The 14,889-nt window shown below is 35.9% G+C and overlaps 2 protein-coding genes across 2 annotated transcripts; both read right to left on the bottom strand.

The window, feature by feature from the left end:
* Nucleotides 1–6,027: 6,027 nt before the first annotated feature.
* LOC118061252 (U-box domain-containing protein 17) lies at nt 6,028–7,497 on the bottom strand. Its single transcript, XM_035074686.2, has 2 exons — nt 6,383–7,497; nt 6,028–6,279 (listed from the first exon to the last, which is right to left on the bottom strand). Exons 1-2 carry the CDS (start codon nt 7,292–7,294, stop codon nt 6,244–6,246), a joined length of 948 nt encoding a protein of 315 aa, XP_034930577.1. The 5' UTR covers nt 7,295–7,497; the 3' UTR covers nt 6,028–6,243.
* A 3,275-nt stretch (nt 7,498–10,772) lies between these two features.
* LOC118061265 (aspartyl protease AED3) lies at nt 10,773–13,312 on the bottom strand. Its single transcript, XM_035074696.2, has 3 exons — nt 12,819–13,312; nt 12,034–12,508; nt 10,773–11,459 (listed from the first exon to the last, which is right to left on the bottom strand). Exons 1-3 carry the CDS (start codon nt 13,263–13,265, stop codon nt 11,104–11,106), a joined length of 1,278 nt encoding a protein of 425 aa, XP_034930587.1. The 5' UTR covers nt 13,266–13,312; the 3' UTR covers nt 10,773–11,103.
* Nucleotides 13,313–14,889: the final 1,577 nt, after the last annotated feature.

The following is a 14,889-nucleotide window of genomic DNA, read 5'->3' as shown; positions in this document are numbered from 1 at the left end:
TTTTTAAGAAAATTAATTGAAATGAACAGAATAACCGGTTCAAATCATATAATTTGTTTTGTTCTGTTTTTTTATTTGAATATGGTGTTTTAGTCTGGATTTTTCTTACTAGCTTTGATGTGATTGGATTTTTCAATTTTCTAATTAAAAAAATTATTTTGATTTGGTTTTATTTAGTTTTTTTATCTTTTTAAATCCAAAAATGAAATCAAATTGAATTATATTTTAAAAAAACTTCTAAAATGTTTTTTAGTTTGATATCCTGAGGTGGTTTTTTAGATTAATTTGATATAAAAAATCCAAACAAATTGAATTTTTTAAGAAATTAATTGAAATAAATCGAATAACCAGTACAAACCAAACAATTTGATTTTTTTTGTTTTTTATTTGAATATAGTGTTTTAGTTGTGATTTTTCTTACTAGCTTGGATGTGATTGGATTTTTCAACTTTTTAATTTAAATAATTATTTTGATTTGGTTTTGTTTTGTTTTTTCATCTTTTCAAATCCAAAAATAAAATCAAATTGAATCATATTTAAAAAAAAAAATTCTAAAATGTTTTTTAGTTTGATATCCCAAGGTGGTTTTTTAGATTAATTTGATATCAATTTTTTTTGCCAAATGAAGTTAGATTCTAGGAGTTTACATCTCTTTTACATGATAGGAAAGAGCTAAATCTTAAAATAAAAAAAAAAATAACTAAAAATCTAAAAATAACATGAAAACCAAGGGAAAATAACACTCAAATATCAACTGCATGGTCGAATATAAAAAATTTTTAGACTCGGATGGTTATCACAATTAAATTTTTTATAGAATTAAATGTGTAGAATCACTTAAAAATTCGATTTAATAATTAAATTAAAAGTTATGATATTTTATAATTATTATATTAATTTGATATAATTAAATTTTCTCTTGAATTTAACATCATAACACCATCTATAAATACTATAAATACATATGTTAAGTTATCTACATATTTTTTTATTTTGTTTTAGTAGTGACAAAATTCTATAAGACTGTTCATAACCTTCAATTTTTACTAGCAGGCTACATAAAAAGTGTTCTCTACATGTAGCCTTTTTTTTTTAATGGCGCTGATGTTGTTGCTTCGAAGGCCAGTTTGGTTTATTGACCGACTTCCTGTGATCCACTTTATCTGAAAGGTAGCTTTCTTTCACCAGTTTTCTACTTCTTTTCTTCAGCAAGCAAACTACAGCGTTAATGATTGTTTTCAAAATGTTTTTTTTTTTTTAATAATTTTATAATATTAATAATCAAAACAATCTAAAAACACAGTAAAATACAGGTGACAGTTTCACAAAACACAGGTGAGAGTTTCACCGCAGCAGTTCCCTCATCAGAGGGCTTCAACTTTCCTTCTCGTACGCGAGCCCTGTCTCTGTCATGTAATGTTAGAGTTTCTCAAATCTCAACAACAAGATATCTATGACTCTTCAACTCCTCGTACCAGCAAAACAAGTGGCTTGCCTTTTCATTTCCACCATTGTTGCTTGACGAGCCATTCTTAAGAACCAGAAGCTGTAATCTGCTTGAAAAGCAAGAAATCACATCCATAAAACTCGAGCTTGATAATTTCCCAGCATGCTAGTCTTTCGAGCTGCTGAATCCACAGTGACGACGATACCTTGGATAAAACGTTATTGAATCCATAAATGGCGACAACAGTTACGCAGACAAACAAGATCTCACCATGACAGCATCTTTTTTGGCCGTGATTTTGCAGGTGTCTTTTCTTTTCTTCTTCTTTTCAAGTGGGAAAATGCTTCGCATACCAACAAAACCTTACCTAACGTCACGACATTTGAAAGAGCTTAGGGCCTATATACCTCGTCATCACCATATCATCTCACGGATCACATTCTCATAAACCTACACAATACACATAAAACAGCCGAACCAATTCATGTACGAAGAAATTTTCCTAGGATTACTCTTTCAAGGCTCTATTGGCTCTGATCTAATCTCTTTAATGTTATGTAATTATTAATAATTATAGTTTAAACACTACAAAATTTATCTATTGGTTGTGCTTCTGAGAAGAATTGACACAGTGCAAAAGTGTATTTAGCTCAAACCAGCTATTTCTATTTAGTACTCGTTTGGTAACCAAAATAATTGCTTTTAGTGGGAAGGACCCACGTGGCACTGCAGGTTTCTGAGAAGCAGCATCTCATTGGAAAAAACATCAACAGTGGAGCCATGTTTCATTTTAGCACTATTCATTAAAGTAAATAAATTTTTTTTTAAATAAAATTTTGAAAAACCACTGCGAGTAAATTAATTCACTCGCACTGTTCACATGAAAACTTTAGTTTTTTTTTTCTGAAAAATTAGTGCAATTAACTGATTTCACTTGCGCTATTCACGTGAACGTAAACAATATTTTTTCTTGTTTGTTAAAAAAGGATGTTTAAGGTGAATTAAATTTACTCGTACTATAATCTCTATTTTATTCATGATAATATTTTACCTAATTTTATTGCACGCTCAAAAAATCATGAAAATTATAGTTCTTGTCGAATGAATTTTGTACGTAATAAAATTGTATTTTTTTTTTTAAAATTAACTTTTACTCGAAAAAACTAGTATTTAATATTATTTAATAACACTACATAACTTAGAAGGATATCGAATGATGACATAGCATTTATGGAATTCGATCGCAATTCCAATTATGTTCTTGCCGGGTCCGACCCAGTTAAAAAAAATTCAGTTTTTATTTTTATTTTAATTCTGTTTTATTCAAAAAAATTAGAAGGATATCACTTGATGACATAACAAAAAATTTATTTTTTGTTGTTGTGTGCTTAAGAAACCATGAAAAATATAGTCATTGTTGGATAGATTTCATATGTGATGACATTGCATATAGTTTAATGAAATAATAAAAAATATTTGATATTAATATTATTTATTTCATGATATAATAATAGTAGTTAAATCTACAATATTTAAATTAAAAATATTTTTTAATTATTTTATAATCTCAATTTGAAAAGTATTTTTTTTAACCAAACACATTAAACTATTTTTTGTTCAACCTCAATTTCAACCACAGTTTTAACCAAAAATATATTTTTTCAAATCAATCTCAATTAAAAGTACTTTTTATAAAACAACTTTTTTAAAACCACAATCACAACAGCAACTGCAATACCAAAAACACCCTTGTACTAAATAAAGTAAAGTTACAGAAAACCGGAAGTGTCATACTTGTTCCCAGATCTAACCCGGTCCAAGGTCTATATCGTGGTTTGCCTAATTAACTTTGAAACATCATCGTTTTAATATTTTAATTGAAACAATATTATTTGAAAATAAAAAAATTTAAAAAATCTTTGAAATTGACCTGGAACCACCCATTGGAGTTCAACAGAGTTATTTGGATTACCGGTTGACTCATCATGTCACCCAGGTTTAACTAGATGATCATCCACCTCAATTGGAAAGAAACTCAGACCCTACCAGACCAGACCAAGCTCTGGGTTGATGGTAATAGCTATGCACAGAACAACTTCATTCATTCTCCAAGAAACAAAATTAGAACCTGTTCATGGGTTTGCGCGCAAGTAGCATGAAATTTACCTTTTGAAATATATCCTCCCCATTTAGACAAGCAAAGTAAATTCGATTATGAATTATCTACCAAAAAGGATAGAGAAAGGGTCCCCTCCCTTGAAAGCCCTTGTGACTTGTGTTATTTTCCTTCCCTATAAAATAAAATACTGCTAATGGAATGCGACCTCACAACTTTCTACTTCAATTTCTCTAGAAAATCTTTAAGCTTCCAAGCATTCAGTGATAGCCACGGGCGATGGTTTCTTTCGCCAGCTCTCATAGTGCAATATTGACCTTTTCAAACCACTACTGAATGCTCCAGACAGGGATTGCCAGGAAATGGCATGTTATTTGAGCATTGACTGCTCAACGCAATAACTTCCCTACAGCCCCACAGTCGCCATTGGTGCAACGAAAAGTTCCTCAAAGGATTGGTCCCAGAAACTCCTAATGCTTGAACGTTTCATCATAAAAGAAAGTTCTCCAAAACCAAATTGTATGATGATTTAACAGGTACAAGAATTTATTACTCATGCACACAGAAAAAGCATATGACTGACCACTTGGCATCCACAACAAGCAGAGCGAATCCATTCATTAGCAGCTTATGGTGTTTGTTAGTGACACATGCCTCATCCAACACCAAGAGCAACTATGTATGATCATCATGTTAACCTTCCAATCAAAGCAAACCCATCCAATCATAGTATTAAGGGAAGGTAGTGAAACTCACAGTGTGTTTTAGTTTGAAGGGGTTTCACTTCTGGCTGAACCTTGCAGTGACTGACCTATCAAGGGCATTTCAGTTGAAATAGTTGTAGCTCAGTTAATCTGCTTGCTTGCCAGCATAACTGTATAACCTCTTAGCTGGTTACATTCACGTAGAGAGAACTAAGTTCTAGCAAATTCAATACCTGGATGCTCTGTAAATCATAGTCAAATTTACAGAAGAAAGGATTGGCTTGCTCAAATTCATGGCCGAACAGCAGCTATGAGTTGCTCAAGTGTTAGTGGCATGCAAATGTGACAATACAAGTTCCTAATATATAGCAGACTGCAAAAATTTTCCTCAATAAACGGCAAATTAAGGGGATTTCTAGCATCTAAATTTCTGAAACTAGTAAACCACCGATTCTTCAATCAATCGCTCTCAACACTATACACATGAAAAGATGAACAAATACTGCATAAACTGGCAAGGAGAAACTAAAAAGAAATGTCTGTTCAAATTGTGCATTTGCCTTTTACAGAAGCACATGCTCAAAGGTTTTCTTTCAGGATAGGGAACCCAGTTTTATTACTGAAACATCAGAATCAGAAAAGAATTCTACAATCCCAGATGAGATATGAACAGAAGTCTACAAACTAGAAAACTTTGAATTGAATATGAAATAAATAGTTGGGCTTTTTCTTACACTTTTTTTTTTGGATTCAAGTAAACTCCACCCCTTGAAAAGCGTACTTTGTGGGTCCAGGTGAATGAGTAAAACCTCGGCTGTTCCAGACTCTTACAAGAGGTGCACGCCCTGACTCGAACTCGAGACCTGCTGTGCAGATCTTAAGCTCTTTGCCACCATGTTATGCCCCTTATGGGCCCAAGTGTTTTTCTTACATGCTTGGATGTAATGGGATTTTTCAATTGTCTGATTTAAAAAATCTTTTTGATTTGGTTTTGTTTAATTTTTTCAGTTTCTCAAATCTAAATCTGAAATCACCGAAATCAAATTTTTTAAAAAATAATTTCTAATCAGTTTTTTAGTTTGATATCCCAAGCTAGTTTTTCAGGTTAATTTTATATCGGTTATTTTAATCACCGAGTCTATTTTTATTTTATTTTATTATGATTAAACTACTTTCAATCCATATCAATATTAAAATCTTTTTTATTGGTTTTAGACAGATATTTTTATTTATTTTTCATAGAAAATGCAAGGCACTAACACAGCCATGTCAGACTGCCTATAGACAAGCATTTACGAATCATGATATGAAATCCACCACATTAATTCCACAAAGTAGGATTACCTAAGAACAGCTTACTGCTAAAGACCTGTATTTAGCTTATAGCTTGATTCTAGCCTGATCTCCGAGGGCCTAGAGGATTTAACACTGACAATGTCATCCAGGTAACTGTTGAGCCCCTACCTTTCCTCCTCCTCCTCCCATTGACGGCCAAAATCTAAAACACTACCCCGTCATGCAAAAGCAATGATCAATCTGAAAACTTATGCCGGTTTCCCCTCCCACAGTAAGCAGCATTACAGGGTCTCTACTCTCAATCAAATACAGTTTCTACTTTCTGCTTGCTTTTCCCTAATTCAAGAAGCATTATTTCCAAATGGAAGCAAGAAAATAAAGGGAAGTTGATGCTGGCGAAAGGAGAAAAAAAAAAAAAAAAGATAGCAGGAAGGACAAAAAGACAGTAATGGCCGAATTAGGGCTATCCCAATAGAACACTAAGTCGTGATTTTATTTGTGAAATGAAGTCAGAATTCTACAATCCCAGATGAGAAATGAACAGAATTCTACAAACTAGAAAACTTTTTCCTTCTCGTTATTGAAGTAAACTGTTAGACAATTCACACTACAATATAATCTCAACAGAGTATACCATTCACTTCCCACTATCACTCCATCTTGTTCCTTTCCATGTATCCCTAGCATTCAACAGAAGGTAATTCACGCGTATTCATCTACAAGTAACAGCAAAGAATTATATAAGAAAAAACTAGCTAAAAATACAATCCAGGCAACCATTAGTTCATAAAGATCAAAGCTCATGTAAGAGAATCAAACCGCAAAATCCCATTCCTTTGCTCCACCCTCAACAACTTTTAACAATTCAATCCCTTTGCTCTTCCCTTTCGCGGTCCCATTCTCCACAACATCCCTAATCCCCTCCACCGCGCCCGGTCCCATTTCCTTTACCTGCTTCACCACTCCTCCCCCTCCATACCTTACCAAATTCAACAAAGCCCCCACCGCATTCTCCTTAACCCTCTCGCTCGAACCCGTCCCAACATCCAGTAAATCTTCCAAAACCTTAACCCCCGAAACCTTCCAAAACTCTCTCTCACTCTCCGCACACCCTGCTATTTGCGCAATTACCGCCGTCGCATCCTCCACAATCCCCACTCTCCCATCCTTCAAAACCAACGAAAACAACGCCGCCACCGCACCTAAACCAATCAGACTCGCACGATTCAACGGAAACAAAGCAATCCCAAAAAGGGCTTTCAGCGCATCCTTTACAGACCTCGGCGGCGAATTAGGCCTCTTGATTATTTCAATCAAGGAGTAAACAATATCACGCTTAGCCCCAATAACGGGTCGGTAAGAATCATCAACAAGAAGGCTGTGCAACGTGGCAGCAGATGACTGGACAGCGAAGGGGGATGAATTGGTCGCATGATGGCGTAGGACATGAGAGATTGCATCAAGAAGGCCGCGCGTTGACATCAAGGCGTCGCGTGAAGAGATAGAGATGTTCAGCAGAATTGCAGCTGCGTTATCTTGTGAGTCGTGAGAAGAAGAGTAAAGGGTTTCTTCTAGATACGGGATTGCACCGGCTTCGGCAATGATCGGACGTGATTCGGCATCGTTTTTGGTCATCAAGCGAAGTTCAGCTAAGGATTCAGACCGTGTTTGCTCAGAGACAGAACCTAGCCTTGTAACTAGTAAACGCGCTGTCCTGCGCTTCACTTCCATGCTAGAGGATTGTGTTTCGGACACAGATTGATCTCGAACAGGAAGTTTGCGGAGGTTTGGTTAACGAAGTTGATCAGGTTAGAGAGGGACTTTGAAAATTAAAGATGAGTGGGCATTCAATTAAGGTTGGTCGGTTGGTTTGTCAACGGAATTGAAGCCACCAAACTGGTTTCCCATGGTCAAGAAAAAACTCCCCTGTTTTTCTCGGTTTGCGTTGTTATTACCGAATGAGTTGATAGAAAATAATGTTATTTTAATTTTTAAAAAATCAAAATATTTTTAAAAATCAAAAGAATAAATTAAATCTCATCTAAATTTTAACTAGATTATAAATTAATCCGTTAAGTTAATCAAAATTAATTAGATTAATTCCCATTAAATTTGATATAAAAATAAATATAAAATAAGTCTTGAGTTAACTCAAATTTCGAGTTAATCCATGGTATGAGCATGTAGATATTATAAAATGTGATAATTTGGACAATTTTATATATATATATATATATATATATATATGATTTTTTTAAAAGGTTGACATTTGCGAAAGGAGGGGTAAACATGGAAGAATTCTTTGAAGAAGATATCGTAAAGAGTTGGGTTGTTCTAAGAAATTATTTTAATAATTAAGGAATCTTTAACAAGCCAACCCTTTACACACACGATCAGAAAGGGAGGTTTGTGAATGCGTTCTAAACGGGTTTTTTAAAACTTTTCTTTTTTTATTTTAAATTATTATTTATTTTTTATTATTTTAAATTATTATAATATGTTGATATTTAAAATAATTTTAAAAAAATAAAAAAATATATATTATTCCTCTAAATCTTTTTCAGTCACCTTTAATGTTTAGAATCAATTGGTCTTGGACTGGGCTTCTGCAAGCCTAGATATAAATTGCAAGTAGAGGCAGCCCATCTTAGCCCATGTTTGGGGTGCTAATTTGGTCCATTCATTGTGGCTGGCCCATTGGTTCGTCAACGACCCATATTAGTCCACAGAAATCCTAGCCCTTTCTACAGGATATAGCGTCTATCAATTTACAACCAGCCCATAGCCCAGGTAATATGTTTATCGGGTCAACCCACGAGTTGGTGGGTCATCATGGTATATCTCAAAATAATTTTATTTTGAATAAAAATATAAAAATTAAAATATATTTTAAAAAATAGTTGGTCAATCCAATTATGGTTGACTTGTTGATTCATTTAAATTTGATAGGTTAATTTTCAAAATAGCTTGAAAAAAAATTGAAGCTCTAAATCTAGATTATGGATGAATATGAGTTTAATTATGCTTAGAAATGTGATAATCATCAAAGTGAAGTTTATTGCAAGAAGAACGAAGATCAGTATCTTCAATTTGTTTATTTTCCTTTTCGAGCTCCATTGATGGCACCGGTGATTTGACCTTCTCTTGGAATAATCACGGCAACCCAACCATCATGCAAATGAAGAATCTGCAAGCAAGGTTTCAAATTCATAGATTGAATGGAATCTGTGAAAGTTCCCGAAAGAAAATCTTGTGATAACCTTGCCATGCTTCAAAAGCACAGGAATGAAGAATTGACATGGCCAAACCAGTGGGCGAGTACTGAAACAAAGCGCTCAGAGAGAAAGAAAAAAGAAAAGGAAAAGAAAAAAGAAAAGGAAGCTGCAAGAAGTCAAACATGAATCCTGATGAACATCTCTGGTCTTTCTTGCTCAGCAAAATAAAGCAGGAAATGTTAAGTGCCTAACAGGGAATTATAACCTTCTTAAGCAGGTCACAATACAACTTTGTAGTCAAGATTCTTGCAGGGGATGCGTGCGATCTTGGCCCAATCTTCTCCTTTCTTCTTTAAGCACCTCCTAGTCAACATAGGACATTTCCACATCTCCAGAAAAGAGAATGAATCTGGGAGCCCTTTTTCTTGCAAAGAAAGTAGTTCATTGCACTCCCTAATCTCTAGCTTTTCTACAACCATGAGATGTAGAACTCCCTCGGTCAAGTTCTGAGATCAGGAATTACGTGGATACACAGAGAAGTTAAAGCCGTTGGCAACAGCCAAACTCCTGGAAATGATACCACAGAGCGACATCCACGAATGCTGAAGTTTCTTGGAGATGTGAGCCTGTCCGACTCCATTTCAATGCAGCGGATGAGGTTCTCGCAATTTGCAAGTCGGAGTGATTTTAGGTTCCTTCGCAAACCACCTTCTGGGAAAGATCTGAGATGGTCAAAATTCTCGATCTGAAATGATACACGATTGGTTGGTAAGCCTCCTTCCAGGAAGGCCATCAAACATGAACAATCTCTTATGTGTAATTCTTCAAGAGAAGTCATGTAATGATTTGAGCTTCTCCCATTCATTGATTATCGATGTTTTTAGGTTGGCATGGGCAGATTCCCCTTCAAAAAATTCTCAAAACCTGGAAATTATGGGGAGGCATGTGATATCTTTGCATCACAGCGAGAGTGATATCTCAAGTAGGGTAGAATATCACTCTTCTCGCTTGGCAAATCCCATATACCACTACTGTATAGTATATCTTCTGATTCTGCAAAATGCTGACTTCGGATCACAGAAACCTCATCTCCACTTCGATCGCATTCATTTAGCAGCAATTCAATTATCATCTCTTTGTCAGAACCCCTCCCAAAAACAGATGATTCATTGACTAAAGAAGTTGTTGCAATCTCTGTCTTGGTTTCCCTCGAGCTACCTCTTTTAAAACAAGATCTCCTTTTGTTTTCTAATAAACTCCAGCTTGTCAGTGATCTCAAACTAAAAAGAATTTTCTCTTCTTCATTTTAGCTATGGAAGCCCGAGAGGTTTATTCCGAAACAACACAACATTGAGCTTGTCCCTCTTTGTGCTTGAGGAAATATCCCATAACCCCATAAACCGTTAGAAACGAAGGTAGGAAAATCGAACCAGCTCCCTTATTGGTAATGCACCAGAGTTCTTGAGCCAACCTCTCGATTGCCCCGAACTTTGATCTTGTTTAGACCTCGCCACAGGATGCTTTCACAAAAAACATCCTAGTTTAACACTCTCCAAAGACAAGAACCGTGTAATTAGAGTCCCACTTGTATCATTTGTAATGTTTTTCATGACTCAAAAGGCTTGAACTATAGTTTATTGGTAATGCACTGTTAAACTCAACCAGCAAATTAATTCAAGAAATTTACACTTCCGAACCTGATCTAGACTTCAATTTTAAGTTGAGCGAAAAAGCCATTGAATATAGTGAAATTCAATTGATCCGGCCAAATTTTATTTTGAATTGACAATAGTATTTTAATAAAAATAATTGTCTCAATTGATCATGTGACTCGATTATTCAGGTCATTTATCTATCAAATTTGACAGTTATGCTGTCATGTTCGTGTTCTAAATCTTATCACATTCATATTCAGTATGGGATTGAGTGGTCATCACATGATAAACTATAAGATTGGACCTTCAATCACAAATCGAGAAAAAAAAAAAAAAACATTAGATTAAACAGCTATAATTATTGATGGAGTTTTAGAACAATATCTACAGGGCAAGACTTGAAACACCTGCAGGAAACCCGTGGCACTGATACAGCCGTTTAAGATATATCATCAAACTTCAAAGAAAAAGAAAAGAAAACACATAGACCAATACAGAGAACCCGTGACACAAAGTACACAAAAGCCTACAAAAGGACACCAATTTTATCCCATGCTACCTCACCTTCCCTCTTTTTATGTTAGTGACAAGTCCAAGCAATAAGATTCCATCAAGCAAAGACACCTTCACATCACACGACACATCCGAGAAAAAAACAAAGCTAACAAAATCAAGAACATGGCTCACGAGCCACACCAATCCTTGAATTGGGCACATCAAAAAGAATCCTATGGTTTTGTTGCTGCATGTTGGCTATCACGTTCAGCACAGAATTCACATTCTCAGGGGCTGCAGCCATGGCCAAGCAAGAGGTGCTACCGGCAGTGCTGCGGATTAGTAGGTTGTCTGGTGGCAATGTTACGTTCATGCCTGAGAACATGAATGTCATGGTGGGGGCGACGATTGGTCCTGTGTAACATGTGTCGAACCCACCTAGGGACGACACGGTTGCATTGCCAACCCGCTTCCTGAACTCATCACGGACCGCGTTGTAAGCTGGGGCCACCAGTCTGGTGAAAACAGTGCCTGAAATCAAGAGAAATGGATTTCAATTGTGATCCTAGCAAAATGGGCGTTAAGAACTTTGATGACACTATAGTTTTGCATAAATTGGTTAAGATCACGTCAAAATAGCCATAAGAAATTTTGAAAAAAAGGGAAGAAAGCTCCAGTTTTTGGTCATTGGGATGTGATTTGTAAAGCATTACAAGGACACTCTTGGCCCACATAAGAATTATTAGATATATCTTTTGACTAATGTTGTGTTCTGTTTCATGTCACTATTTTCTTGTCCACAATTGATGATTGAAGACCACGCACAGTTCAACTGTACCTCCTAGGATGTGAAAGCTGGAAGACACAATGTGCCAATAACAGCCTCTTGGCAAGATCTTCATAGAACTGAGATTAAATGTTACTCTTTACCATTTGGGTTTAGTTTATTGTTATTCTAGCTAGATAATTAAAAGAAATGTCTTCAGTTTTTGGTCTAGCATCAGGATCTACACAATAAATTAAAAGATTCATGCCAAAAGGGACATCGAGACAAGGAGTGTTTGATAAGAACAAGGGAGAAAATAATTGATGAGTGAAGCTTTACCTGAATCAAAGATGGTCCCTGCACCAGTTGTTGGATTGAATGCCAGAGCACTAGGAGGAATATCAACAATCTTCCTACCAACTCTAATTCCAATCAAGTTCACATAGTATAATGATGATCTCCTTGGGTTCTTGAGCAGTGGTGTGGTCTTGATCCTCAGGGGCTGACCAGCTGGTCCAAGCCTCAATGTCCCAGAAAAGTTGAGAGTCCTAAAGCTAGGCAAGCAGTATGAGAATGTGGATTTGTATAGGTTTTGGGTTTGAGACAGAAATGACAAAGGACCTCTCCCCAAGCCCAAAAGTCCTTGAGGAGGCACTGAGCTCCCTGTGGTTTTTTGGATGCAACCAAAAGTGTAGCCAGGGACAATGTCAGTAGATAGAGCAATTGTGTCCCGTGTGAGGTTTGATAAAATGGTGGAGCCGCCATAGGTAGTGTTCCATGTGCATGTGCTGCCACCGCAAATGGGGTTTGGTACCTGCAATTTTTCAAGCATTTAAGTTAGTATATCTACATGTAATCATATGATGAATGGCAATGATCTCTCATTCGGGAAAGTGGATTTCTTAGTGATTTTTGTCCCGTGAAGGATCCTGTCAATTATCACTTCCAAGCTTTTGCACTGATCAAGAAATAAATAACGTGTCGTCTCCATCTTGCCCCACATGTTTTCTAACAGTGATCTAAGATCTTAATAAGGGAGGAAGTTAACTCTTAACACAAAATCTAAGATTTAATGTTCCTAGTAATGGAAAATATAAAGAAAGGTTGCAAACATATTTAATTACCTGCTTGCATTGAGGAGCATCACAACCGAGGGTTTTGAAGGTTGTGGACGCAACAGAGTTGAACACAGTAGAGGAACACCCAGCACAGCCATTGCAAGGAATCCAAGCAGCATCATTGCTGGTATCCAAAGCCATGAGAAATGTCTGAGCTGGTGTTCCAACATTTGCCTTAACAATGTAAGTTGGGCTCTGCACAATCTGTCTGCCTGAAGCAATTGGCACCCAGGATTTTCTGCCCGCTAAGCTTGACAAAAACTGAAGCCTGGCTTGATCTTCAGCCAGCATTTGGAGCACACTGTCTTCCCATGATACTGGCTTTGAGGGCCTGAACGGGGACTGTGGGCTGTAGACATGGAAGACTTTGACGGTTGTGCCTTGGCCTCTGGTGTTTAGCCCTTGGACCAGGGACAAGAATAGGTAAGCTAGAGAGAAGAGGTAGGCTTTCATGGTTGTGAAAGTAAAAGAGCCTTGAGGATACAGGGAGTGAGAGGTAACGTGCGGTATATATAGATGGGGAAAGGGTAATGTCTAGTGGGGTGTCCTGTAGAGTGCAGAGAAATTGTGATGGTAATTTTTTAAAAATATTTTTTAAAATTTATGTTTAATATCATTATATCAAAATAATTTTTTAAAACAAACATGGTGTCCCCGCAAAAACAAACATAAAATAAAAGTAAAGAGTAAGTGGGTTGTATGCTAACAGACTGTATTCCATTTCCTCTTGTAGGCTGGACCTCTCCTGCCTTTGTCAGTTTCCTACTAGCTAGCTATAATATCTTCTGTTTTTTTAAAATATATTAGATTTGAGAACTTAGAGATAGATTTGGGATGTGCTTTATAGGCAAATCTATAGACAGATATGGATGATAGCTAGCTTAAGGATCACATCATGACTAATTAAAGAGATGATGCAGCAGCAGCTGCGCTAATGATGCGAAATTAAGGGAATCAAGTTAGCAACAAAGCCAAGATGTTGGGATTTCTTACGTTATAATACACAAAAATTCCTTGAAAAGACGCCATGGATCCCCTCAAGACAATACGGCTGCCAGCAGCTTTGTTTGAGTTGAATTTTCCCTGGTTTTCTTCAAGGTTCTTACACCAGTGAAACTCTTGCGCTCATAGTCTGAAAGTGTGTGGAAAGGGTTTTGCAGGGAGAGTAGAGTTCTAGACAAGAACACAAACAGTACAGCTGGTCTCTGTCATGATCACCATATCTTGGCATCTACTGTTGTTTGATAGGGAATTTCGACATTGTAAAAATTAAAGGTTGAATCGTAAAATACCCTCTTGGACTTGAGTGGAGAAAATAGATACTCCCTGGACTAAAAAAAATCTTTGATTTTGCTCTCTAAACAACATGACTTTTTGAATGTGTCCCTTCGGTTGGGGTTTTATTGAGAAAATTGTTAGCAAATCCTTAAACAAAAAAAAAAACCAAAAAAAACCCTCTCTTTTATATATTAGTAACATTTTTTCCAAGTTGGTAGAAAAATGATAGGAATTGGGAGAATTTTTATGGGGTTTTTTTGTCAATTTTCTCTGCATATCCCTAACCGAAGGGACACGTTCAAAAAATCATATTGTTTAGAGAACAAAATTAGAGATTTTTCTTGTTTAGGGGTGTTTGTTTTTTCATTAAAGTTCAGGTTTTTTTTACAATATAGTTAAAAAAAAAAAAAAAGTATTTTAATCAATTTGTTTGGCTGGTTTAACACATCGGATTCTTTACCAGATTGTTTGAAAAATGATTAATATACTTCATTTAGTATTAAAACACGACACTTCCAAGATCAGTCACATGCAAATTCACTATTAAAAAATGATTGATGGACATTACAGCATTATGAACAAGAGATTTGCCAGGTACACTTTTTTTTTTATTTTCAAGTTTTTAGTATCTTTGTACCATTTTTACCTCTATTGAATCATTAATGCTTTGTTTTATCATGAATACAGATTCTTGTGCGTGGTGCTTGGACATTTTCTAGGGTTTGTCGGTTCTTCAGATAATTGCAGTCCTTCCCCCAACTTTCCACTAGTGGAAAGTAGAGTTGGGGTAAGATAAAGC

This window comes from Populus alba, chromosome 1 (assembly GCF_005239225.2).
Source record: "Populus alba chromosome 1, ASM523922v2, whole genome shotgun sequence".
NCBI lineage: Eukaryota > Viridiplantae > Streptophyta > Magnoliopsida > Malpighiales > Salicaceae > Populus > Populus alba.
Note: the sequence above shows the minus strand (reverse complement) of the source record. Positions and strands in the feature narration are given on the sequence as shown.